The following is a 24745-nucleotide window of genomic DNA, read 5'->3' on the forward strand; positions in this document are numbered from 1 at the left end:
TTAATACTTTCTGAATGCCGAGATGTTGATAAAAAAAAGTCACTTACCCTGTACATCTAAATATTAAATAATCAAGAAATAAAGTCAATTATTACTTAGATATAAATGTTTTGCAAATGAAAGAAAAAATTAGTATTTTCAGTTTCTCATGTGATTTTGTATTAATCTTTTAAAGTTTTGCCTTTATAATAAGTGCATTCTAATTCCTATTTTAATAAAAGACTGAATTCAAGATTAACTGTACTTATACCACACCTTTATAATATTTTTCTTTCCTGTAAATATTGAGAAGCATAGAGAATTTTTAATTTTTTATAAATATAAACAAGTCAGCCAGGGAGCTAATCAACCTATAAATTTTACTGTAACTAGTTAATACATCAGGGATATTATGTAGTTCCCAAACTTTTGTATAGGCTTATAATTTATTAATGTTCTTTTAAAAATCACACACAATTTTAAGTTTTTTTAAACTGACCTATTAGATTTCAATTTCAGGTTTCAAAACAAAAAGTAATGATAAATTTAAAATTAGGATGTAATATAAAAATATTGGTAAACTTACCACTGGAGATAGCTATTAGAAAGTACAATATAATCTCAAATCAGAGGAAAAAGCTAAATATTAATCAAATTAGTATTAGATCACTAGAATATTATTTTCTCACAGAAACACAAGAATAGACATTACATTTAAAATGTATGGTTCATTGGAAATAGTCCCTTTTAGGTAGGCATTCATAACTGAATTTAAAATAAAGTGTCTTTATTCATGTTTATATTTTTAATTAAACTTTAGTACAACATGAACTATCTCTAGTATTTATTAGAGTGTCATTTAATATCTAGCTCAAAGATTTCCACGTCTCACTTTGCTTGAAGACTAATTAGAAGAATTTTTTTCCTCTAGTGAAAATAATCTTAATTATAATTACTTCATTAGACAATAGGTTTATATTTTTCCATATATAGCCTTGAATTATAAACAATCATTTTTTATTTTGTTAGAAATGGCTTATAATTGACTGATCCAATTTTATCACACACACATAAATGAAAATCAATTTAAAAATATTATTTGGGTTGGAACTGTGATTCAGTGTAGAATTCTAGCCCAGAATGCACCAGCCCTGGGTTTGATATAAATAAATTAGAAATGCCTTACAACAGTTTGGTCTGTTTGCAGACTCCTATCTCCTTTTGAGAATGAAGTTCTATCTGAATTCAGTCATGTCCATTTATTAATGTTGTTAACAGCTGCGTTCTTGCTTCACTGATAGAATGGAGTAGTTGTACCAAACTGTAATAGCCGACAAACACTAAAATATTTATCATCTGCCTCTTATCGAAAAAAAGACTTTTAGTTCTTTAGCTTTCTCTTAAAAAGAGTAAATCTCATTTCTTAACCATGTAATTAAATGTTCTACTCTATTTCATCCTGTAGCTAAAATATAAGTAATTTTTATATACGCCCTATGCTTAATTAGGTCATGGTTTAAAACAAAATACAAGTCATTTTCTTTCTCTGTAGGAGACAGACTTCCCTCAGAGGGTGTATATTTGAAAAGTACCTAATTGAAACACCGCTTCTATTATTTTAAGTGGATTTCAGTGTTAGGTTATTTGTAGCATGTTTATATTCAATTCCAAATCACTTAATATTGCAGAAACAGTACCACAATGGAAACAACAAAAAACAAAATGCACTTATGCACACAAAGTTTCTCAAAGTATATTACAAATTCCTCTAGAGTGCACTTAGGATAAATGTAAATACTCATTCATTCCCAGAAAGGCTGCTCTACAGCCCTGGGTTACCTCAAAGAACCCTTTTTATACCCACACCACGCTCTTTTGATCCTATGCTTCCTTACCACTTTTACAGACTAATCTCACCACATCCAAACTATTTTCTTTCCATTTCATCTATGAGGCTATTATGATTAATATGATTATTTTATGAGAGGTGTAACTGAAGCCTGTGGAATTTGTGGACAACTAACTGGAGGATGTAATACAAGTGAGTACGGGTAACATGAACAAGTTTTCTTTCCACTCAAAATTTTTGTACTTTTTAAAGTGTTATATGATTTATCTGGTTTTCATGTGCTGTGTTTCCCATCCTATACTGTGTTTTGCTTATCACTGTCATGTGTATCTTACAGATTTATTACTTTTTCATACTAAAAATCCATGTTAATAAATGATTTCAACAGTTCCTAATGTCAGGTCACACCTGGAAGGGTTTTGTTCCTGTAACTCCTAACTTCTGCATTTAAACAAGATCCAAGCAGTAAAATCAACTGAAAAATTTTTATTGGTATCGAAGAATCAAAGCCAGTTCCATTATTAAATTTAAAAATATTGGGATATTTCTGAAGTCTCTAAAATTTGGAAACATTTCTAGGACTAACCTAGAGAAACTCTTAAAACAATTCCAAGTCTCCAGTTTGAAAGACTCTGTGTTGTTTAGAATCCAGCAGAATTTTAATATTCAATATGTGAAAGTCTTAAGAAATTACCCTCCAAATTTACCTGCAGTCTAGTAACCAAGGTCCAGTATTTTGTAACAGCAATTATTCATGAGACATGATGTTTTTGCATTCTATAAATTCCTCAGCATGGTAAATGTATGCCAATCATGGGATTTTACATGGTACAGGAACAAGAACAATAAACATTGAGTCAAGTGGCCAGAGATTTAGCTCAGTGGTGCCGCTACCTGCTTTACAAGTGCAAGGTCTTGAGTTCAAGCCCCAGTACCAAAAAAAAAAAAAAAAAAATTGAGTCAGATATTAGTTCTTAGTTGGCTGTGTATACATAGGTATAAAATCTCTGTACTTCAATTTTCCAGAGAGAAAAGAAGTTTGAATGAATTTAGATGTAATCTTCTGTATCTAAATTTCTAAAATGGATTGTCGTATGACAATTATTTTGTAGAATGTATGAACTTTTCTTCCCTCAAGGGCTCTCTGTGTAGCAGGCACAGTTCTTAATGAAGACTTAATATTTTTTCAATTTAGTGTTTCCTTTGGTGCCTTATGAAGTTTAAGATGTCTAGAAACCCATATTTGCCAATACTTTCTACCAAAAATGATAGAATTCATTTTTAAACTATTTAAAATAAAAGCAAGAGAAAACCCAGCTAAGAGTCCAAAATGTCAATTTGCAATAAAATAAATTGGCATTACAGTGAAGGTATTTTCTAATAATTAGTGTTCTGTAATAACATTCTATCTTTAAACAACTACAATATTAGGCCAAGTAAAATATTGTTTTTACAGAGATTATGTCTTTTGTATCTGTGTCCTCACGTTTAAGTGCTCCAGATTCTTTTATGTCATTTGTTTTTAACAAAAATAATAATGGTATTTGTTATTATTTCTTCAGCACTTATATTAAACATATACCTTATATCAACTTTATTTCTTACATTAGTCCTGTGAGTGGAAATTATTGTTATTCCCTATAAGGAAGTAGAAAAAAAAGTCAAAAATGGTGAAGCAGTTTGTCCTGAACTGAAGGTTTTTCTTTCTATTTTTTTTTTAAACAAAGACTCTTGGTAATAGAATCTCAGGGTAAGCAGTCTGTCTACAGAGAATAACTGAGTAAATTAATCAAATTCATTGATTGACCTAGATTTCTACCATTTAAAGATAATATGAAACTACATTACTGACATGGAAAGATGTTCATGACATATTAACAAAATTTTAAGTAAAATGCAGTTTAATAAATTATTTTTAGGATATACAACTTACTGCACAAACTACTTGTATGTGCACATGTGCACATATACAGTAATATATATAGGTTTATAATCTCTCTTTCCAACCTTTGCACTTGTCATGTTTTATAACCCCTAACTCTCATACTTTCAAGTGATACTTCGAGGCATGTATTATGTAGTAATCATCCTGGCAAGGACTGGTAAAATATCTCAATATTAAGCATAATAATATCTCTGGAGTAAATTTTTTAATATTCACATTAAGTGGAAAAAATAAAAAATATAAATAGTACTCTGGATTTCATAACTGGAGAGGAGGAATGATAGATTTACATAGCAAAACATTAACAACAGCTATGTATCTTTGTCTGGGAAGTACATTGCAAGAAATTAAAAATATTGATGTAATTTTCCTATTTTCAATTCACAGTTATGTAATGAGGTCCTACTAAACATAATAAGAAAACTGCTTAGGTATGTTTTAGTAAATTTTTTTTGCAGCAAGAATTCTTTTTTGAATAAGGGATAAATACAGTTGAAATTTTCAAAAAAATGGAAAAAAGAGATACACAACAGTAGAAAATAACACGAAATTATTTCAATACCAAAACAAATTTTTGCACATCAGGATCTTGTGATAGTTGTCACCTTCCATAAGAGTAAAGTTTTATTGTATGGGAAAACTACAACAAAAAACTCGTTAAAAAAAAAAAGAAAGAAAGAAATCAAACATAAAGAAGCAACTGGCCCTGGAGCAAAATGTAGAAGAGTCATCCCCTGAGGCTGACTACAAATTCCCAGTGCAATGAGTAGCTGAAAACCAAGCGCGTTAGACTAGCAGTGGCTGAATCACAGCTACACAGGTCTGGAGGCGCAAAGTCTCAGCGGAGTAGCTTCATTTCTAGAATATCTTTCATTTACAAAAATTGAGGATCCAAATTCTAAGATATTTACAACTCAACTGTCCTCAAAAATTTTTTATTTACAGTTTTCCTAATTCCATGTTTTGTTTTGCTTTTTTTGGTTATGTCATTTTCTTATTGATGCATTAGCCATACTTTTGCATAAATGTAAAACACAAAGTATATAATTTTTCCTAAATGAAAAAGCAAAAGAGTTGTTTTTTACTCTAATTTTTCTTAACATAGGGAAATTAGGTTGTCGTATATGGCATGAAAAATAAATTTTTTTCTGTATATGGAGATGCATGAGTTCACTTATGTAGAGTTAGGTACTTCATAAAAGCTATTCTTTTACTATAAAATAAAAACAAAGTGTGAAACTCTTTCCCTTGCCCAATATGATTTAAGAATTCTAATACCCCTTTTCTTCAGAGGACAGAACATAATAAATATAAAAGGGTGTACCTCCTACCATAAGGCATATATAGTTCAAGCTGAAAGCATAAACTCTTTTCATTATTGCAGAACCAATAAATAAACATAATGAAAATCATGACACATTATTACATTACTCTGTATTGTCACCACTCATTAAAAAAAAATAGAGGAGTGCATTTAAAATAATTCCACATGTCATATGTAAGCTCTGCAATCAAGATGATGTTAAAGGGAATATTTGTGAGGAGCAGATGCATGGTCTTATGTTGCTTACATCAAGATTATGAAAGAAGTACAAGGGATTTCAGCATACATCTACTTCACCAAAGCAGTGGTAACATGGTGTCCAAAACAGTTCTTTCACATGTGCTATGTGTTTTCTGGTATTACGGAGTTGATAAAAACACAAATTAAAAAGCTTTAGAAAAAGCTTCACTGTCAATTAGCCCTTGGATGGATTCTCATGTTTCTGTTTCCCTGTTGATTTAATAAAGCAGATTATATTAACAGCACTGGCTTGTAAATAAGGAGTATCTGAATCCTATTAATAGAGATACACTGCCAAAATAATCAGCTTCGTACTTAACAAGTTTCTAAGTATTTGGAAAAGCTGTGAAATGGGATTATAAGGTTAAACTGGGTACATCTGGCTTGCCACTATATAAATATTTCAGAAATTTGATCTCATGGGCTAAAGAAACACCTGTCTAATCATGACTCTTTTCCAAGTTACACGAACAGACAGTTCATTACTGTAAGCAGACAGTAGACAACTGCTGACAAGAAATCCTGATCAATTTGCATAATGCACTTCTTATGCTAAGCACATCTTATTATCATATTGCACCCTCCTAAGTGAATACATAAAAAGCATGTTGTGTCATGCTTATTTTGGCAAAAAAAAAAAAAAAAGGTTAGAAGTACCCAAAATTTCAAAAGTCAGGATAACTACATGAAATGGTAAGTAGTTGAATTGATTTTTTTTCTCATGCCATGGTATGCAAATTTAGCATAATTAGATGTTGTGAGTATAATTTTAGAGCAATATGGACCTACAGAATAATTGATAAGAGGCAGTTCTACTTGTCTAAGTTCAGGCATAAAGTGACAGTAAAAACTTGAGCCGTTGGTCTAGATCATAGAAACTTTAAAGTAGTTGAACATTAGTTGCGTTTAACCAGATTAAAAATTAAATAACTCAATTGACACTTTGTTAAATATACGCCAGCCCATTAAGCCTGACTGTAGACTTTCAAATTTTGTTTGAAAATATAAGATCAGAAATGTGCTGGATATGACTTCTATCATATTAACTTAAAATGTCCAACTTGACAACACAGATTTTGAAACTGTGGTCCAAAATGGCAGCTAAAGTTCAATGAATCAAATTTCTAATTATATTTCTTGGAAGCAGATGGATCCAATGAAACCTAATGATTGCATTTTAAATGCTTTTTTGCACCTTTTATCTGTTTCCCAACATTTTGATTCTACCTTAATGATCTAACAAGGTAATACGTTTATTACAATTAACCAAGTGAAATGATAGCTCCACTTGCCAATTATTTATATCATTTTACCTGGGGACATTGATCCAGAGCACCTTTCCTTTTTTCACCCCTAGAACCTTTCCATTACCAATTCTACCCTTGCACCTTGAAGATTCAAACTATAATATCATTAAATAATGGATATTTTCTTAGAGATTTGATTTTTCTAGTAAACTAATGAGTACTGAGCATGAATATCAAGTTCAAGTTCACGAGACTCAGGAGGAAATTTCAAATAAAAATAATTTTAAAGAATTTGTTCACTAAATGCAATGAAAAGATTCCTTTATATGATGAACTAATATAACTGCCTACTCCGACCTGCAAAGTCATAAACATAGAAACGTTTACTAAGAAATAAAGAAAAATGCATAGTGGCAGATGGAGGATTTCACCTTCACTATATCCTATTGGCACACATTCCTGCCTAACAAAACAAAAAGAATCACGGTGGAAAGTTAATTTTATTTCTTTTATATAAAATAAAATCAACATTTTAACCCTTACAATATACACTCAAGCCTAGATTAAAGAAAATGTAGCAAGCTTTTTCATATTAGCTAAAGAACAAGTTTCTTGTCTATTAAGTCTATTTTTAAATGTCAAACATAATACTGTTTAAACCAACACTTACTTACATATCATCATATGTAAAATCAACTATATGAAACCTGGGTGCATATGTACATACTGTTAAAAACATTAATCTGGTAATAAACACCACCATGCCTAATCAAGATATATAATTGAATATTTTTTAAATTACCATAGATGTAAAAATAAAATACTTAAAATATCTCCACAAAATATAGAGACTCAACAACATTAAATAATAATAACATTAAATAGACATAAATAATAATTATCTCCTTTTTGCTTTTCTCAGTATTATCCGTTTTAGATGACACTTTTCAAATTTTTAAAGAACACCTACCTTGGCAGCCCGTCCATCTGAACTGAGTAGCACTGATTGCTAATTTATGCCTTTTTTTTCAGAGTGCCAAATATTTTAAATTTACAGATAGACTTGAACCATTATTTTTAGACAAGTATTATTATTACTTACACATTATTTACAGGTTCATCTTGCATAATATTTAATGCTATTAACATTTTATAGTGTATTAGAAAGTCTTTTTTATCAATGAGTGTTAAATTAAATTTCAAATGTTTTATAATTGTTTTTTTTCTAGCCTCTCTGGCAAGAGAGGATAAATGAGATTTTAGTATGGTTCAAAAACTCACTTCTTTGGGGTCAGGGATTTAGCTCAGTGATTCTGCAGCCTACCTTGCAAGTGCAAGGTCCCGAGTTCAATCCTCCGTACCAAAAAACCCCAAAAAACCAGACTCACTTCTTTGAAGCTTTCATTCTATCAAACCTTCTGTTGTAAAATGGATTTTGCAATTAAAATTTAAAATTCCAATAATAGTAATTAAATCCCTTTAAAAGTTGTAAACTAATAGTGGTAAACAAATTCCAATAAATTGCTTTGAGAATTATTTTATTATTTGTATACTAAATTAGTGATTATGGACTAAGCGACTCTGAAACTTATAGTTATATTTTAAATGACTATACAGAAATTTGAAAATAATGCTAATAATGCCTAGTTTTTTTCTTTAATATATGTATAAAAATTTTATTTTCATCTATATAGCTTAGATTCTGAAATTTTGGGAAATTTTTTATAAACTGATTAATGATAAGATTGTATATTAAGTAATTACTAAGAGTGACTTTCTTTTCCCATCATCAAATGGCAGATGGTAGATACCAAAGTGATTGAATCATAAAATTATATTTGTACTAATAAAAGCAGATGTACTCTTAAAGTAAAGTTTAAGGTTTAGCATTGATCTCATTTTAAAGAAATGACATAGGCTAAGAGTAGTGGTACACACCTATAATCCCAGAGTGCTGGAAGGCTGAGGCAGGAGTACTGCAAGTTTTAGGACAGTCTGGGCAATTTAGCAATTTAGTTAGCAAACTCTGTCTCAAAAAAATAAAAGTAAAAACAAAATTTAAAAGGCTGGGTATGTAGCTCAGTGGGAAGACCCTGAGTTTCATCCCCAGTGCCAAAAAAAAAAATGTAGATAAGAAGAATTTACACTTTGTGCAGCATATCAACAAATACAAGTTTCTTAAAGATTAATTAAAATATAGAAATAATTATCTTTAGTTTATTAATAATTCAGTAGATCTGAATGACACTTAAGAGTTTAGCAAATAGATATAACATCTGGATTGCATCACTTTAATATTTTATAAATCATACTACAGGATGAGAAAAGAGATAAGCAATAATCAACACTATTGTCCTGACATACTGCATCTATGCATGTGTATATTATATATACTTTTGTATATATAAAGTAAAAAGATACTGTGAATGCTTAGCATGCTCATAATTGCAAAACTTGATTGCTTATTCTTCCTCAGGAATTTGTAATATATCAACCTAAGTATATAGGAATTTTCATATCAGTTATTTAAAAGGTGGCAATTATACATTAAAAATTATGAAAACATGTTTCTTTGAAATAAATTAATTACCACTAGGCCATTGTTTCATGTACATGCTATGTGATGTGAGAGTGTGTGTGTGTGTGTGTGTGTGTGTGTGTGTGTGTCTTTAGCCTTATTCTTAGTCCAAGCTTCACTATATATCTGATTGATGATCATTAAAAATCACTTAACTGGGGCCAGGGATTTAGCTCAGTGGTTCCAGTGCCTGCATCGTAAGCACAAGGTACTGAGTTCAATCCCCTTTATGAAAAAAAGAAATCACTTAACTGTAGTCTTGATTTCCTCATAAAGAATTCTGTGTCTGTGTGCACGTGAGTGTGTGTGTGTGTGTGTGTGTGTGTGTGTGTGTGTGACTAAGAGTGATGAACCCAGGGTCTTTTCACTCAGGAACATCCCCACCCTAGCCCTTTTTATTTTTTGAGACAAAATCTCACCAAATTGACCAGGGAGTAATATAATTTGTGATCCTCCTGCCTCAGCCTCCCAACTTTGAAGATTACAGGTGTGTGCCACCACATCTAGCTAAAGAATTCATACTTTTTGAAGTGTCAATTATATGTGAGAAACTGTGCTAGATTTTCTTAACAACAAAGACAAGTTGGATGTTGACCATTCTTCAGGTATTCTATCTAGACTTCTTTGAAATAAAATAACTTAATACTGAAAACACTGATGCAGAGTTTTAACACTCTTCATACCTAATATCACTCACTATTTTGTGTAGATCAATTGGTTTCTTGTTAGGATCAGAGATTACACATAACCACAACTGCAAGAAAAAAGAATGAATGAGGAGTAATTCAGGTGTTAGATTTCCTTTTAGCCATCCAATCTTAATATCTTTATTATCACACTTGAAAATCCTTAGGTTTCAAAAACTTTGTGATCAAGAATAAAATAAAATTAATTCCATATCTTTTATTGGTTAATGAATTATTTTACCACACTTTTCTTTTACCAGCTGGTTTAAGTCCTGCCTTCTCAGCATTGGCAAGTGGTCTGCCATCTTCTACTTCATACTTAACCAGGCCAAATGGGAGAGTGATGGAAAATATTATTTACTCCTTGGCTGAGATGCTACATGTCAACTTTTTTTCCCTAGAGCAAAATTTAATGGCAGATTCGTGGATCTTTATTTCTAGAGACTTACTGTAGAGACACTGACACAATGTTAACCAGAGCAAACAGAGCCACTCTAATAAGCAGTCAACACAAAACCTAAAAATGCAGGAGGAACAGAGAGACCCTGGCAGGAATTAATCTAGCATTTTCACACATCTGCCCAAGGGAGGTATTGTAATTGCAAAAATTTACTCTAAGACTGCTGAGACTCATAGTAATTATGTTTCTTTTTTTAATAGAAATAGCCACAGGTGGTAACAAATTGGGTTCTGAGATGGGAAACTGGGCACACATTCTAACCCAAATTACTATATAATTGTCTTGATTTAAAAAAAAACATGGAAAGTCTATTGCTCAAAAATCAGAAGGAACAAAAAGGCCTTCTTAAATGCATTCCTCATCTTTTCTTAGTTTCTCTCCACTTATGCATACTGCTTCATTTGTTGGTATTAGCACAACTTGTGCTAGGGCCACAGTGCAGAATAAGCTTTTGGCAATGATCTCAAAAATTCCTGTGAGTGGGATTTATTTAATAGGACAGTTCTCATATTTTCATCCTTATTATTATCTTGGGATAAATAATAGCTTTGCTAAGAGGGTCAGGATCTAGAAACCCAGCTAATAATTACTACCCATGCTTCTGCCAATACTAACAGTGGAAGGTTATAGATTTTTTTAACCTAAGAATTGATATTAAAAGGTTTGTTGTTTTTATATATATTTGATCTCAATAATCTCGTGTCTTACTCTCTTAGATTTATACAATAGTGCTAAGACATTCTTACTGTTTTCTAAAATGATGAAGACATTCTATGCATATTATGCCAAGTAAAAGTCAATATGTATCTTCAAACTTACTCTTTAAAATAGAAATTTCTGTATCAAACAGTCAGGATGAAACATTAAATAAGGCATTTTCTTAAAATAAAAAAAAAATATTAAGACAGGTCATGAAAAGTTTCACATAGTAAAAATAAAACACATGATCAAATGATCAAATGTCTTACCTTGAAATCATGAGAAGGTATGTTTCTATGTAAATTGTACTTCACCATTATGAAAATGATAAAGATAGAACATTGATTTAGGCATTTGTCTCCCTCTCTCCCTCTTTTCCTTCTGCCCTCCCTCTCTTTGCATGAGTTTTATCTCCTCCTACTTGTACTATAAATGCAATAAATTGATTTTGGAAATACTCTTAAAACAGATGAAAAGCTTCAAAAGCAAAATAGAAAGCAAGCAGGTTGTGTCCCAAGAGGATATTGTAAGAATTCACCAAACTTTAGATAGTATCTCAATTTTTTTCTTTGTTTTCTATTAGAACTATGGAAATTAAACTATTTTTAAGTTGTTTAGAAAGTTTGATAACTATATTTATATAAAGATGTATTATTAAGTAAGTTATCAGGTTGGAGCTAGAAAATAAGTCCTCTTAAAGCTGTTTCATTCTGTTCAAAATTACTGAAATGGTTCATTCTTAGTAAATATTCTAAGATTTTTACATATTTTTTCTCAAACAGAATTTTTTACTTGCATTTCATTTACTGAAATGGGACATCAGTAAAAAGCACATACTGCCACTTTACATAAGTGGTTAGATAACTCTTTTGCTAATCAAAGATGAATTGATTTATAAATTTAGCTATGCATACTCAGTTGCTCTGCTGTTGTAAAAGAATATGAAAAATATATCAAATATCCAGTCATAAGACAATCTCAGTATACACTGATATAACAGACTGTGTAAAAAATAAGCAGCTTTTCACAAAGGTATTTATGTTGAGAATTATGATTTAAAAAAGAATGTTGTATCTTAAGAGTAAAAACTGCAGTGTTAGGCTTTCAAAACTCATGCAAATGTTCATATTGGAAATACAAATTTAAGAATTTAAGTCATTGGTGTTCTAAAATTAGGTTATGACAATAGGAAAGACATTTCAACTCCTGAAACCATCTGCCTATAATAAAATACCTGTCGCTTACCTTCCATTTTATAAAATTGACCTATTGAGTTTAGGAGATAGATAGAAAAATATATATATGTAGATAGATAGATAGATACATAGATAGATAGACAGATATAGATATATGCCTGTATTTGCATTATATTGAATTAGAGAGAATGAAAATTCTATGTATACATACAATTATTTAAAATTCACTAAGAAATGCTCTAAGGAAATATATAGATTCATGGCTAGGACTAAATTACATTTCTAAAAATTTATTACCAAAAAGACTGAAGAAAATATATCAAAAGCACCATAGTTACTGGAAAGAGATTAGTTATTTAGACATGTTGTAAATTAAATCTGTTATTTTAAAGCATTTCTGTTATGGAAATAGCATGAAAACTTTTCAGAGTATAATCTACATTGTATATTAATATAATTTACAAGTAAGTAAAGTGTTTTTCTTAAAGTCATTAAATATATACACAATTGTGATGTATGGCTTTGAAACTTGAAATTGATTTTTATTACTTTAGCTTTCAAATTCTACAAAGCCTGCTTTAGGCTGATAAAGGAAGTAAACAAGAAATTGTCCTTTATTTGGTCCCTCTAATGTATTCCACTAATTAAAAATCAATCAAAACATTACAAATTTTAAAAATATTAAATATGGTTCAGACAGGGTATATTTCAGAACCAAACAGAAGCTTATACAATTATATTTATCTTTGCCAAATTATATTTATCATTACCTTGCGCACTTTGCATACAACATAAATATGGTTCACGAGACTAATTGAATACAATTATAAAGAAAGATAATACATGCCCTTAAATCTTTCAAAATGACTGAGATAAGGTGTATTTCTAATACCATTAAATTATTTTAATATATTCCATTCCTCTAATCAGACAAAAGTCTATTTATGTAGATTAGTTTCATCTAAAGTTTCATTTATCTAACCTGTATTTATTCTTTCATCACAAAGCTTGTTAACTTAAATAGTCTCTTATTGTTATGATTCATTTTCCAATAATTAAGCTGTTTAACTGCCTTTTTAAAAAATAAATATATGCAAACTCACCTACTGCATTCAGAACATTTATGCTAGCTGCTCAATGAACCGTAAGAACAATTTCACTACAATAAAACCTCCTGGAATAGGTCCAGAGTAAGGCTCAAAATACCAGTAATCAGAATGTCACTAGAAACAGAACAAACCCAGATTATGTCATATGTGTATCAATAGATTCTCTAGAACACTGCCTGAAGTCAGTTTTATATTCTATCACTGGAAGAATTTAGTGGATACAGGTGAAAGATGCCACTTCCATAGTGACCATTTTGCATCTGCATTTTGTTGGTAGTTTTTTTTTTTTCAACTCTCCTACAAATATTGAATTTTATGTCTGTAGTAGCAAGGAAGCAGGAGCATGCTTCGGCTGTCACTGAAAAGATGTTGATGTCATTAAGGACTTCTTTATTATAGATGATTTATTTCAAGGGACTAAAGGATAGCAATGAATCACTGTCAATGTTAGTGGTGAAAGTTATGACTAACTGTAAAATACTGTATCCCACTGAAGGAAATTTTCAACAAAGTCTCCCTTACAAAGCAGGTTGACAAAAGATTAGGGCCAGGGATTTATCTCAGTGGTTCCAGTGTCCACCTCGCAAGTGCAAGGTCCCGAGTTCGATCCCTGGTACAAAACAAAACAAAACTTTAAAAGTGTTTTGCAGGGGAGTGGCAGAAATCACACTATCTTCAAAATTATAAGCAAACTGAACTTTATGTTATACTCTAACAATTATACAATCATTGGTTGAAGGAATTTAATACAAAAAATATCACTTCCCTAATGGCTTTACTAAAATATGACTTTAAAATAATGCCCTCTGGGATTTATTAAATAGAAGTATCACTGAGGGGAATACATTCTAGAGCAATGACTAATATCATAATTAGTAGGTGCATTTGTAAGAATTTACCTACTATTGAGTGTGTTGCAAGACTTCTCTGCATCAGGGAGTTAAGTTATACTTCCTACCTGGCACAAGCCCAGTTTTAATGACTTCTCGCTCCTGTTCTTTCATCATCGGGCTCATGCCATGTACTTTCACCATACTTCTAGTCATCCTGTCACCCTCTTAAGTACAGCATTAGATATTTGCATGAGACTTTCCTTCTCTTAATCTACATAAGCTTCAATCTTTTGAAGGCCAGTTGCTCCCTAACTCCTTTTTTATAAGGTAACTGGTTCTATTTTATCAAATTTCAAATTGCTGAAAACTTTAAAGTGGTAAAGCCATCAAACTTTAACAGATTTGAAAAGAAAAATGTTTGACTTAACCCGTAAAAAAAGCTAATTTCTTTGAATTAACAAATATAAAAATTGGACAATATTTGTACCTTCATGTCTACATATATTCCACCAAAATATAAACACATCTAAACATATAGTTCATTTTTTCAAAAATTTCATTTTTATAGCATAGACAAAGCCAACCTTAACAGCAATAAATGCATGTAACCTTTTAATTGATCTAAAGAGCAAAAAATATTTTTTCAATTTGTACTTTTTATGTTTATAGATAGATTTTGTTACATTACACTACATAAGCAGCAGTAACAGTAAAAAATTTGAAATCTGAAACCTGGTAATAATTACTAAACCATAATGTATTATATGTATATGTATATATTATATTATATTTCTGAAGAATATTAAATTGATCTCTAAAGATTTTGAAGGTGTTTGTAAAATATGAAAATTTTATAAATCCTTAGTATACACAATTTTTGAGGATTATCTTAAAAATTATCTTATTTTAAACTCTTATAAAAGTAGTTTCTACACATTTCAAAGAAGTAAATAACAATATTATAGTACTGAGCTCTAAGAAAAATATTTCTAGGAGCTATAGTTTTGTGTGAGGTTTTTTGTCCTTTTGCATGACTTAAACAATGCAGTCAGTGATACTCCTTTAGGAAATGTAAACCTCTTTATTACTAAAAAGTATGTTTAAATAGTTTAGAAAATTTTTGGGTCATACTTTTCTATAAACACCTCAGCCTTAAATAACATGAAAATATTAAGAACAAAATTAAAAAATTATTGGTGTAGACTTAGATGTAATAATGTGTGCTGGTTATAGAACTCACTATTATGACTTCAGATAAATTAAAAATTATCTTATTATAATTTTAAAAGCTTGATGCATTATCATCTTAGCATAAGGAAGATAAGGTTTCACATAGCTGGAATTTAAAAATTTTTGTTAAAAACTGAAACCAAACGGATAAAAAGTTATTGACTTCTGAGGACTTATCAACTTATATTTAAAAAGTAAAATTATGGGGCCGGGGATTTAGCTCAGTGGTTTCTCCACCTGCTGCGCAAGCACAAGGACCGAGTTTGATCCCCAGTACCCCCCCCAAAAAAAGTAAAATTATGTGGCTTCTAATTCATATAGTTAAACATACTTTTTTATTTATTGTGCAATAAAGAAGTGCACAGAGATTTATATAAGAGTTGAAACTTTCATACATTCACTTTAAGACTAAGAAGAAAAGTTACAATATACTAAGAAGAAGAAGAATTTTTTGATATTAAGAAATGTTAAATACTTCTCCCAAGCAGCACTAAACACTTAGTGGCTGATAATGTTTTAAACTTAATTTATGTTGAATTATTTTTAATACATAAGAAGACAAAAATATTAAATGACCATGCACTCATGTTACTCCAAGGTAGAAATTACTCCACTATCTTATGAAAACCTTTAAGAAGGAAGGCAAATCGATAAAACACTCCTGGAGACACTAAGAAAGAGACATCTCTTTTCTACATGCCCACCATAACCCCTGTAAATAGAGATTATATATATTTATGGAAACTAGTACATGGAACTACTCAAGTGATGCCTTCATAGCATAAAAATTGCAGTAAAATGTCTCTAAAATTGGGATAAAAGAAATTGATCCCACAATGTGTTTTTGTTGCTGAAATCATTAATATATTAGAGTAAGAAATTTGAAAGATCATGATCTTGAGAATTCATAAGTGACTCTCCATAGTCCAAAATGGCTTGTGTTACAGAGGTGAGAATAAAGACAAACAGTGGATAATGTTTCTATTATGAAAGCTAGACTTATACCTTTTCATTTTGAAATATTGAATTTATTGTTTGTACTATTCTTTAGTCTTTTACACTTCAATTTCATTTTTATATGTTTGGATTGGCTTTAGGCATTTACCATGTACTTAATTCCTTTTTATTGAAATTGACTTATTTCAAAACAATTTCATCTTCCTAGCATAAAGGCTCTAAAGTCAACTCTAACATGAATTTCACAAAATTGACCTGCAAAACACTAATATATTCCTTTTAAAATGTATTTTAATAAATCTTATTTTGATGACTTATTACATTTTATTCTATGATAGCATTTTAAAATGACTTGTAGTAGTGCTACAAGAATGTGAAAACACGGATCTTCAAATCGGAAATCCTATCAGTGAGAAGTCCCCAGCTTCCCCTCTTCATCTCAAGGTGGCCTGTACGTAAAACACCTGTTGAAAAGTCACTTTAAGACTTAACAATTAATTCTTGATAAGTCATAATTAGCAGTTATTCTTCATAATTAATAATAATATCTACTTCACTTTAGATTTCATATTAACACATGAAACAACTCACATGAAAATTACTCCCATGGGAAAGTTTTCTAAAAATTGTAAAACTATCTGTCTCCCTTGCCTATTACTAAATCTATGTTCCTGTCCTTCAAAATCAACTTTATAGCTTTAACATGAAAAAATATTTCATTATAATTATGGTATATTATAATTTGCACTATTGTGGATATTTTTTCACAATCTATTATACAACCACTACATAGACCAACTTTAATTTGAGGAACTTGATAAAACTCTAAAATAAAATTTCATCTCACAAATTTGTTTCTATACCAGATTACATGCTTATTTTGTATTCATAATCTATAAAAATGCTCTTGTGCCCAAGAAGAACCTTCAGACATTAACCTTAACATGTTAGAAGTACATAAAATGATTTGATGCTTAAATATTGCTTTGCATTGTAACGTGAGCCCGATAAATCATAAAGTCTCAAATTTCACATCACCACATTGTATCAGACTATTGCAACATAATTATGAAATTCTTTTCAATCCATTGATGGAATTATACTGTGAACTTTCTAAACACTATAAATGCTGAAAAATAAAGATGAACAAGACATGGCAGCTGTTATTTCAAGTAGATTTAGTGGATTAAATGACTACTTTCAGAAATACGCATGAGATTAGTAATGTGCTTCCTTTTCAGGCTCTATTATATACACACACTAATGAAAGCATTTTGAACAAGATTATGGGATGCTTGCACGCTTTAATATAAGCATGTCACTTCAATACAATGTATTTGTGGCACATCAGTTAAAAAAAACAGTAATTTTTAAATTTACCATATTCTCTATGGTAAGTATCAAGATAAACCTGATATATTTAAAGGGAAATTAACATATCCTTCATTTACAAACACTTCTTACAGGACTGAAAAAATTAGTAGGAAAAAAGCACTTATTTTAATAGTTTCTGTTGATAATATTTCCAGGTCTGAACCAATATAAGAAATTGAGATACTTTGAAAAAAAAATTTAGACCTGAAATTAAAACTCATTTTGTGTTTTTGTAGTATGGATTCAGATTCTAGGGATAAAAGAAGGGGAGCAGTTTCGCTTTTGCTTTCCATTTAAATTGTGCATGTCTGTGTTTGTGTCTGTGCAATTTGCTGTGGCTTAAGTTTTACTGCTAATGAAAATAACCAGTAGCAGTGGGAGCAGCATCCTTAAGCAATGACCAGCACGTTGGAAATAAGTAGAGGCCTCATTGTCTCTCAAAACCTTCTGGACGTTTCAATCCAAGACTGTTCTTCACTAGTCTGACCAAGACATGAGAACTGCTGAGAATTCTACTGCACCAATTCCATGTACTGGAAACTGAATGAAAATTCAACTGACACACCTGAAGTCAAGAGTTAAGAATTAACTTTTTGTGACATATTCGTACTACTAATCCAATAAATACAAAACTTAAACAAGTTATGTGTATTTATAAAATGACTGTAGTAGATTTGCAAATAAACACACTTTAGGGCAGGGGGTATAGTCAGTGGTTGTGTGCTCCACTGAGATGCATGGGGCCCTTGGTCCAATCCCTAGCATTACACCCCCAAAATAATATAAGTTAGCACATCTCACTCTGTGGAGATATCGATGATCATAAATGTCAAAATTTACATAGTCACAGAAAGACCTTCATAGAAACTACATTTTTTAAAGTTGAAAATTTCTTTTTTAGTTTTATATAAACCTCAAATAGCATGACTATTTGTATACACTAAATATTATAAAATTGGTAATTACTATTATTATTGATACTTTAGTATTGAGTAGAGTCACATGTAAGGATCTATTTTACAAGGACATTATCCCATTTTAAGAAAATATATTAAGTATTAATATGTAGAACCCTTGTTATGCTAGAAAGCATAAGAGCAAGAAATTTTACTACTCTGTTTTAACAGTAAACCATTACTGAGTCAAGTCTCATTAAAAGTTATTTGCTTTTCAAAGCATAATAATATGAATTCTTTTTTTATTTACCTGATACAAATCTGCCTCCCAAAGTGTCATTTTTAGTTAAGCTCAATTTTGAACTTCAAGCACTGCTTATCCAGAGTAATTTGTAACAACCTAAATTCACAATAAGCAAGAATTAAATTTTTCTGTGACACAAGTGTGGATAAGAAACTAGACTGTGACTAAACACAGTACAGTCAATAGTTAACCTTTCTAAGAGTTGATGCCCATGCTTTGTCAATCATATAGCTTTTATCATATAGTAATAGCTTTAGATTATACTTTAAAGTATATATTAACTATCACTCAGGATGTATTGGAAACACACATTATGCAAAGTACATGCAGCTTGGAATCAGGTGCAACTTGTGTCCTATTTTTAAAAGCACAAAATAATCCTGTGACTTTCTACTATATACCTTTAATTCTTCAGTGACTCCAGCAAACTAAAAATTAGAGAAAGCACAGGTCTAAACAAATAGCAACTTTTATAAATCTGCTGGTCACTATCCCTAGCCTGAATTTATTCCAACTTTTGAGAGCACTTTAGATTATAACTCTTATTTCAAGAACTTAAATTACACCAGTGCACTATGCTGCAGTTTCAGCTGTAGAACTAATGAGATTTGTGTCTCTTAAAACACTTTTTAATATAAAACTGACTTTTGGGGTAGTGACTACTTAGTTTAAATTTATTTAAATTCCAGAATTCTGCCTGGGTGCAAGGCTATACTTTAAGAACTTCATATTTGGATATACAGTTCTTTCATTATTGTATCAAAAAATTTAAAATGGAATTAGTCTTTTTAAGAGAATGAAGTTTTTTTTCTAATCTGGAAACACTTTTATGTAATGAAATGTGGACCAACAAATAAAATAACATAAAGTCTGAATACTGAGCACTGCTAACATTCTAAAACCTATCAAAATAAACTTTTAATAATGTAACTGAAGTAAGACATTTACACCTTGTAGATCTCAGGCTGTTTATGTGGGCGGGGTTATGTGTAGCAGCTGATACTCGTCCAGTATCAAAGTGTAACGCATTTTCATTTTAAAACTTTCTCTTTCACTGTTGCTGACAGCGTGGCTTATCCTGTTCCAAAGATTTCAGGACAGCTCCCAAACCAGCAATAAAGTGAATTCAGTCCCAATTATGCTAAAAGTCTCCTACCTGAATTATGGACATCCGAGTGGCAGGGGTCTCGCTCGAATTAGTCCCTTGTCCCGTGAAGCTGGTGTGGCAGCCTGCGTGCCCCTGGGGAACAGTGAGGTTGTTGGAGGCCGGTTTGAGATACATCACCTCTGACCGGGGCGAGCTGAGGGGCAGGCGGGTTTGGTAGTCGAAGTACATAGGGGAGGTGGCCAGGGAGGGACTGCTCACCACGTTCATGACGTTCATGGCGTTCCTCTCTTCTACCTCGCTCTGCACCAGCATGATATCGTTTTTGTTGATTTTCTTCTTCTTGCCTTTGCCCCCGCCCAGCTGCGGGTGACTGTATTCAGCGATGCGGCAGTTGTAAGTGCGGATCTCCTTGTTCTCGCGCTTGCACTTGACAGCGATGGTGATCATGGCCGCTAGGAGGATGATGGAGATAGTACTGAGAGTCACGATGAGTGGCAGGGACACGTCCCAGTGGTGCTGCTCGCCGTTCACCCGGGGCACTCCCTCGGGCAGGGAGCCGCTCACCGACCTAATGATGAGTTTGGCAACCGCGGAGAGAGTGGGCTTGCCGTGGTCTGTCACCTTCACCACCAGCTCCACGACGGGCGTCACGTCCTCCCAGAAGGGGTGCAGCGTGCGGATCTCCCCGCTGGATGGATCGATCTCAAACAAGTGATCGTCGTTGCCGTCCACGATCTCGTATGTGAGGCGGCCGCTCTCTCCGAAGTCACTGTCGAGGGCGCGCACGGTGCTCACCAGGTAGCCCAGGCCAGCGTTGCGCGGGACCTGTAGCTCGGCGGTGTCGTTCTGCAGCGTGGGCAGCACGATCACCGGCGCGTTGTCGTTCACGTCTAACACCGTCACCCTCACCGTGGCGTTGCTCTCCAAGTGCGCGGGCGCCCCCGAGTCCTTAGCAAGCACCTTGAACTCAAACGCCTTGGTCTGCTCGTAGTTGAAGGAGCGCAGGGCGTATATGGCCCCGTTGGTGGGGTTCACAGACACATAGGTGTAGATGGAGACGTCACCGATGTGCGAGGGTAAGATGGAGTAGGACACAGTCCCGTTCTGACCGAGATCAGGATCCTGGGCAAGCACGGAACCCAGGTATTCTCCTGGAATGTTGTTCTCATGCACTTGCAGCACGTACAGCCCTTTGGTGAAACGGGGAGGGTTGTCGTTCTCGTCCAGAATCTTGACTGCGAACGACTTGGTGGAGTTGAGCGGAGGCGAGCCCCCGTCCCGCGCCACGATGGTCACATTGTACTCGTCCTGAGTCTCGCGGTCCAGCGGGCGGTCAGTCACTACTGTGTAGAAGTTGTCGTAGTTCTCTTCCAGTTTGAAGGGGATGGAGCCCCCTGGCCCCCCCAGGCCGCCGCCGCCGCCGCTCCCACCTCCACCCAGGACCCGACACTGCAGCTGCCCATTCTTGCCCGAGTCTCGGTCAGTGACCCGCACCAGGGCGATGACCGTGCCGGGCGGGGCGGCCTCACTGAGCGCCCCCTGGCGCACGGAGACGAAACCGATAGACGGCGCGTTGTCGTTTCGGTCGATGAGCTTGACTGTGACCTTGCAGTGGGCCGGGATCGGGTTGGGTCCAAGATCTCTGGCCTGGACATCGATCTCCAGCATACCGTTCTCCTCATAGTCGAGGTTGCCCTTGACCCGGATCAGGCCGGTCTTCGGGTCGATGGAGAAGAGCTCCCGCACGCGGTCGGGCACGTAGCTGCTGAAGGAATAGAGCACTTCGCCGTTGGGCCCCTCATCCGCGTCGGTGGCGTTCAGATCGATGACCACGGTGCCCAGCGGGGCGTTCTCGGGCAGTTCCACCAAGTAAGAGGGCGCTTCGAAGACCGGGCTGTTGTCATTGGAGTCGATCACCTTCACGTTGATCTGCACCGTGGCGGAGCGCGGCGGCTCCCCGCCATCCAGGGCGGTGAGCACGAGCGTGTGGTAGTTCTGTTGCTCGCGGTCCAGTGCCTTCTGGATGACCAGCTCGGGGAATTTGGTGCCGTCGCCGCGGGACTTGACGTCCAGGGCAAAGAGACCGTGGTCATCGCGCGTGAGCAGATAGGTGCGGAGCCCGTTCTCGCCGGCATCCGGGTCGTGTGCGCTGGTAAGGGGAAAGCGGGTGCCCGGGGCAGCGTTCTCCGAGATGTCCATTTCGATCTGGTCAGAGGGGAAGGAGGGAGCGTTGTCGTTGATGTCCTGGATCTCTACCTTGATCATGCAGATCTCCTTGTCGTTGGCGAATACCTCGAGGGACAGCTGGCACTTGGCATTGTGGCGGCACAAGGACTCACGATCGATTCGCTGCTTGGTGTAGAGGAGCCCGCTGTCGGCGTCCACGTCCAGCAGGTGCGGCGCCGAGTTCTCCAGCACCCGGTAGCTGCCCGACTTGCTTCGCCCTCCGCTGCCACCGCGCTCAGCCGGCGGAAGCCCTGCCTGCAGTCGAGCATCCTTGCCTATGTTGCCGATCACAGTCCCGGCCACTTGCTCCTCTGGCACTGAGTAGTTGAGATTTTTGAGAGTCAGGGCAGGGGCCCATAGAAGAAAGCAGCAACAGATGGAAAGGTACATCCCAGACCGGTGGAGTGGGGGCAGGAGCAGCCGGACTGGAGGGACGAGCCGGTGAGTGCGCGCCAGCCTGGGGCCCGAGCGGAGCGTGCTCTAGCTAGGCGAGCCACAAGTCCGTGGGTCCTTCCTCTCCTCCGCACCGGGGCTGCGGCACAGGCGGTCTCTGCTTATTCCGCTCAAGTTGCCTGAACCTGTTGATCTACAGCATCCGCACCGGGTGAGCGGCAGCGGCGCAGCGGAGCTGCAGCGGCTTGGAGCAAGGCGGCGGCTCCCTGCGGCTGAGGGCGAGCCCTGGGCTTTGTCTCTCCCGCCTAGACTTCAGGAGGCTCAAACTTGAGCGATGAGGCCGGCGATAAGGAGGAAATCGAGTCTGAGAGGGATGATAACGAGCTCGAGAATTGGTAGGTTTTTCTCGCTCCCGCTAGGGTGCCGCAAATCCACTCTCTCCGGCAGCCTACGGAACACTCTTCACATCGGGTGGGGGAGGGCTTGGGGAGGTGTGTCTCCAGGCAGATCGGAAAGTGAAATCCTTACTTATTACTGGTCTCCCGCGACGAAATGGATGGGAATGAGGAGCAACGGAGGGAGAGTCACAGATTAATATTTCCGAAGCTTCCCCGGCGCACTGTGAAATGTCTGCTTGCTGCGCAGGCTGGTCTGTTTTCAGGCAATGTTTTGCTGCATTTACAGATCTAATCTTGCATTGCTGGCTGAGGTAGCGGCGGCGGCGGACTGCATCTCCCAGCCAAGCGTATTTTTTTTCTTTCTCTCCTTTCCGAGCAGCCAAAGGGAGGGGAGGAAATGCAGCGCAAAGAACTAGTGTCCCGATTTGTAGTTTCCTCCCCCTAGCAGGCTCCTCCCTCTCTTCCTCCGAAAAGGCTCTCCCCCGAAATCAAGAAAGCCACAGCCTGATCAGCATTTGCTGTGTGAGTCTATTGGGAGGGGGAAATATATAGATCTATCTCCTCCTCTGATCGTAGAACACACTCTGATGTCTCTACGCTAAGCCAGTAGCCGCAGCTACCATCCCATCCTCTTCCTGCCAGCAAGGACTTCTCGCCATGCAGTTTAATTCCAGTTTGCTTTTCTTCCCAGGCGAAAGGAAATCAACAGGCAACTCATGGTTGGACGTGCAGATCTGGAGGGGGAGGGGGAGGCCGAATAAAAAGGAAGGGGGAGCCACCCTCCGAGCCCTCGCACACACTCTCCCTGTCTCTTGCTAGAAGGGAAACAGTCTCTGCATTCACAGGGCTGGGCTGTGAAGTGCCTCTCTTTTCTTTCTATTCAGCATCTCCTTCCAGTGGCCCAGCCTCCCAGTCCTCTTCTTGTAGAAAGGAAAATCTTGGCGAGGAATAAAAGTGGTGAATATTTGAAGAGGATAAAGTAAGGGAGTTTTCCTCTTCAAAAAAAAATTAATAGTAGAAGTGGGCTGGACGAGAGAAAAGCATCAAGGTTCTGCGTGGTGCATTCTGCAGTCTGTCCTACAGTCTCTGGGCGGCTAGGGGAGGCCAGGGGTGAGGAGCTGCAGTCGGTCCTGCCCGGGGCGCCAACCCCAGGAAGCTACCTCTGAGAGAGGAGGTTAGGCACAGGTTTGTCTACACATTATTTCGGGTTCACGAGGCGCCTGGAGATACGGGAATGACACATCCAGAAATGCAGGTGTTCTGATCTGCCCGATGAGTCAGAAGCAGCAGAACGAATCGTATTCACTCTCGCCTTTTGGTCCTCCCTTCACAGACATTAGTTGCGGCTTCTTCCTAACGCTTTCTCTGACTCACTCTAGAAAAAGAAAAACCATGTTCATGTTGGGTGGAAAAGGGCGGGGGGGAGTGGGGGGTGGAAGGTGAAGCTGAATCCCGCACCACTTTTACTCTACCTCTTTCTGCTGGAGTCCGAGGCTCTGGAAAGCAAGGCTTCTGCTTTGCTAGGTGTGTTTATTTATTTTTTTCTAAACCTTTCCTCTTGGTTAGGCTTGAGTCACCCCAAAATCTTTCAGAGTCTTAGAAAAAGAAAAAAAATCACGTTTCCAGTAATTATTCACAGCTTAGCCCCCATCATAGTTCAAGATTTTCCTCTCAGTGTTCTCTATTCACAAAGTCCAGCATCGGAGTGCATAGC

General features: G+C 35.7%; 1 protein-coding gene across 10 annotated transcripts in view; it reads right to left on the bottom strand.

Moving 5' to 3' along the window:
- Positions 1-23462, bottom strand: part of Pcdh17 (protocadherin 17) — a 92911-nt gene extending 69449 nt beyond the window's left edge. For 3 of the 10 annotated variants that reach the window (XM_021257926.2, XM_087197474.1, XM_021257925.2), the window contains exons 1-2: positions 20273-23416; positions 20063-20146 (exon numbers count right to left, since the gene is read on the bottom strand). In XM_021257926.2, the coding sequence (XP_021113585.1) occupies positions 20063-20146; positions 20273-22630 (2442 nt within the window). In that variant the 5' untranslated portion in view covers positions 22631-23416. Of the gene's footprint in view, positions 1-20062 lie in introns of all 10 variants that reach the window. The other 7 variants (XM_087197475.1, XM_087197476.1, XM_021257927.2 and 4 more) reach the window with 3 other exon arrangements.
- Between the last annotated feature and the right edge of the window lie 1283 nt (positions 23463-24745).

Source organism: Heterocephalus glaber, unplaced genomic scaffold (assembly GCF_053883595.1).
Source record: "Heterocephalus glaber isolate CG9 unplaced genomic scaffold, H.glaber_assembly_v1.0 deba00001666, whole genome shotgun sequence".
In the NCBI taxonomy this organism is placed as follows: Eukaryota; Metazoa; Chordata; class Mammalia; order Rodentia; family Bathyergidae; genus Heterocephalus; species Heterocephalus glaber.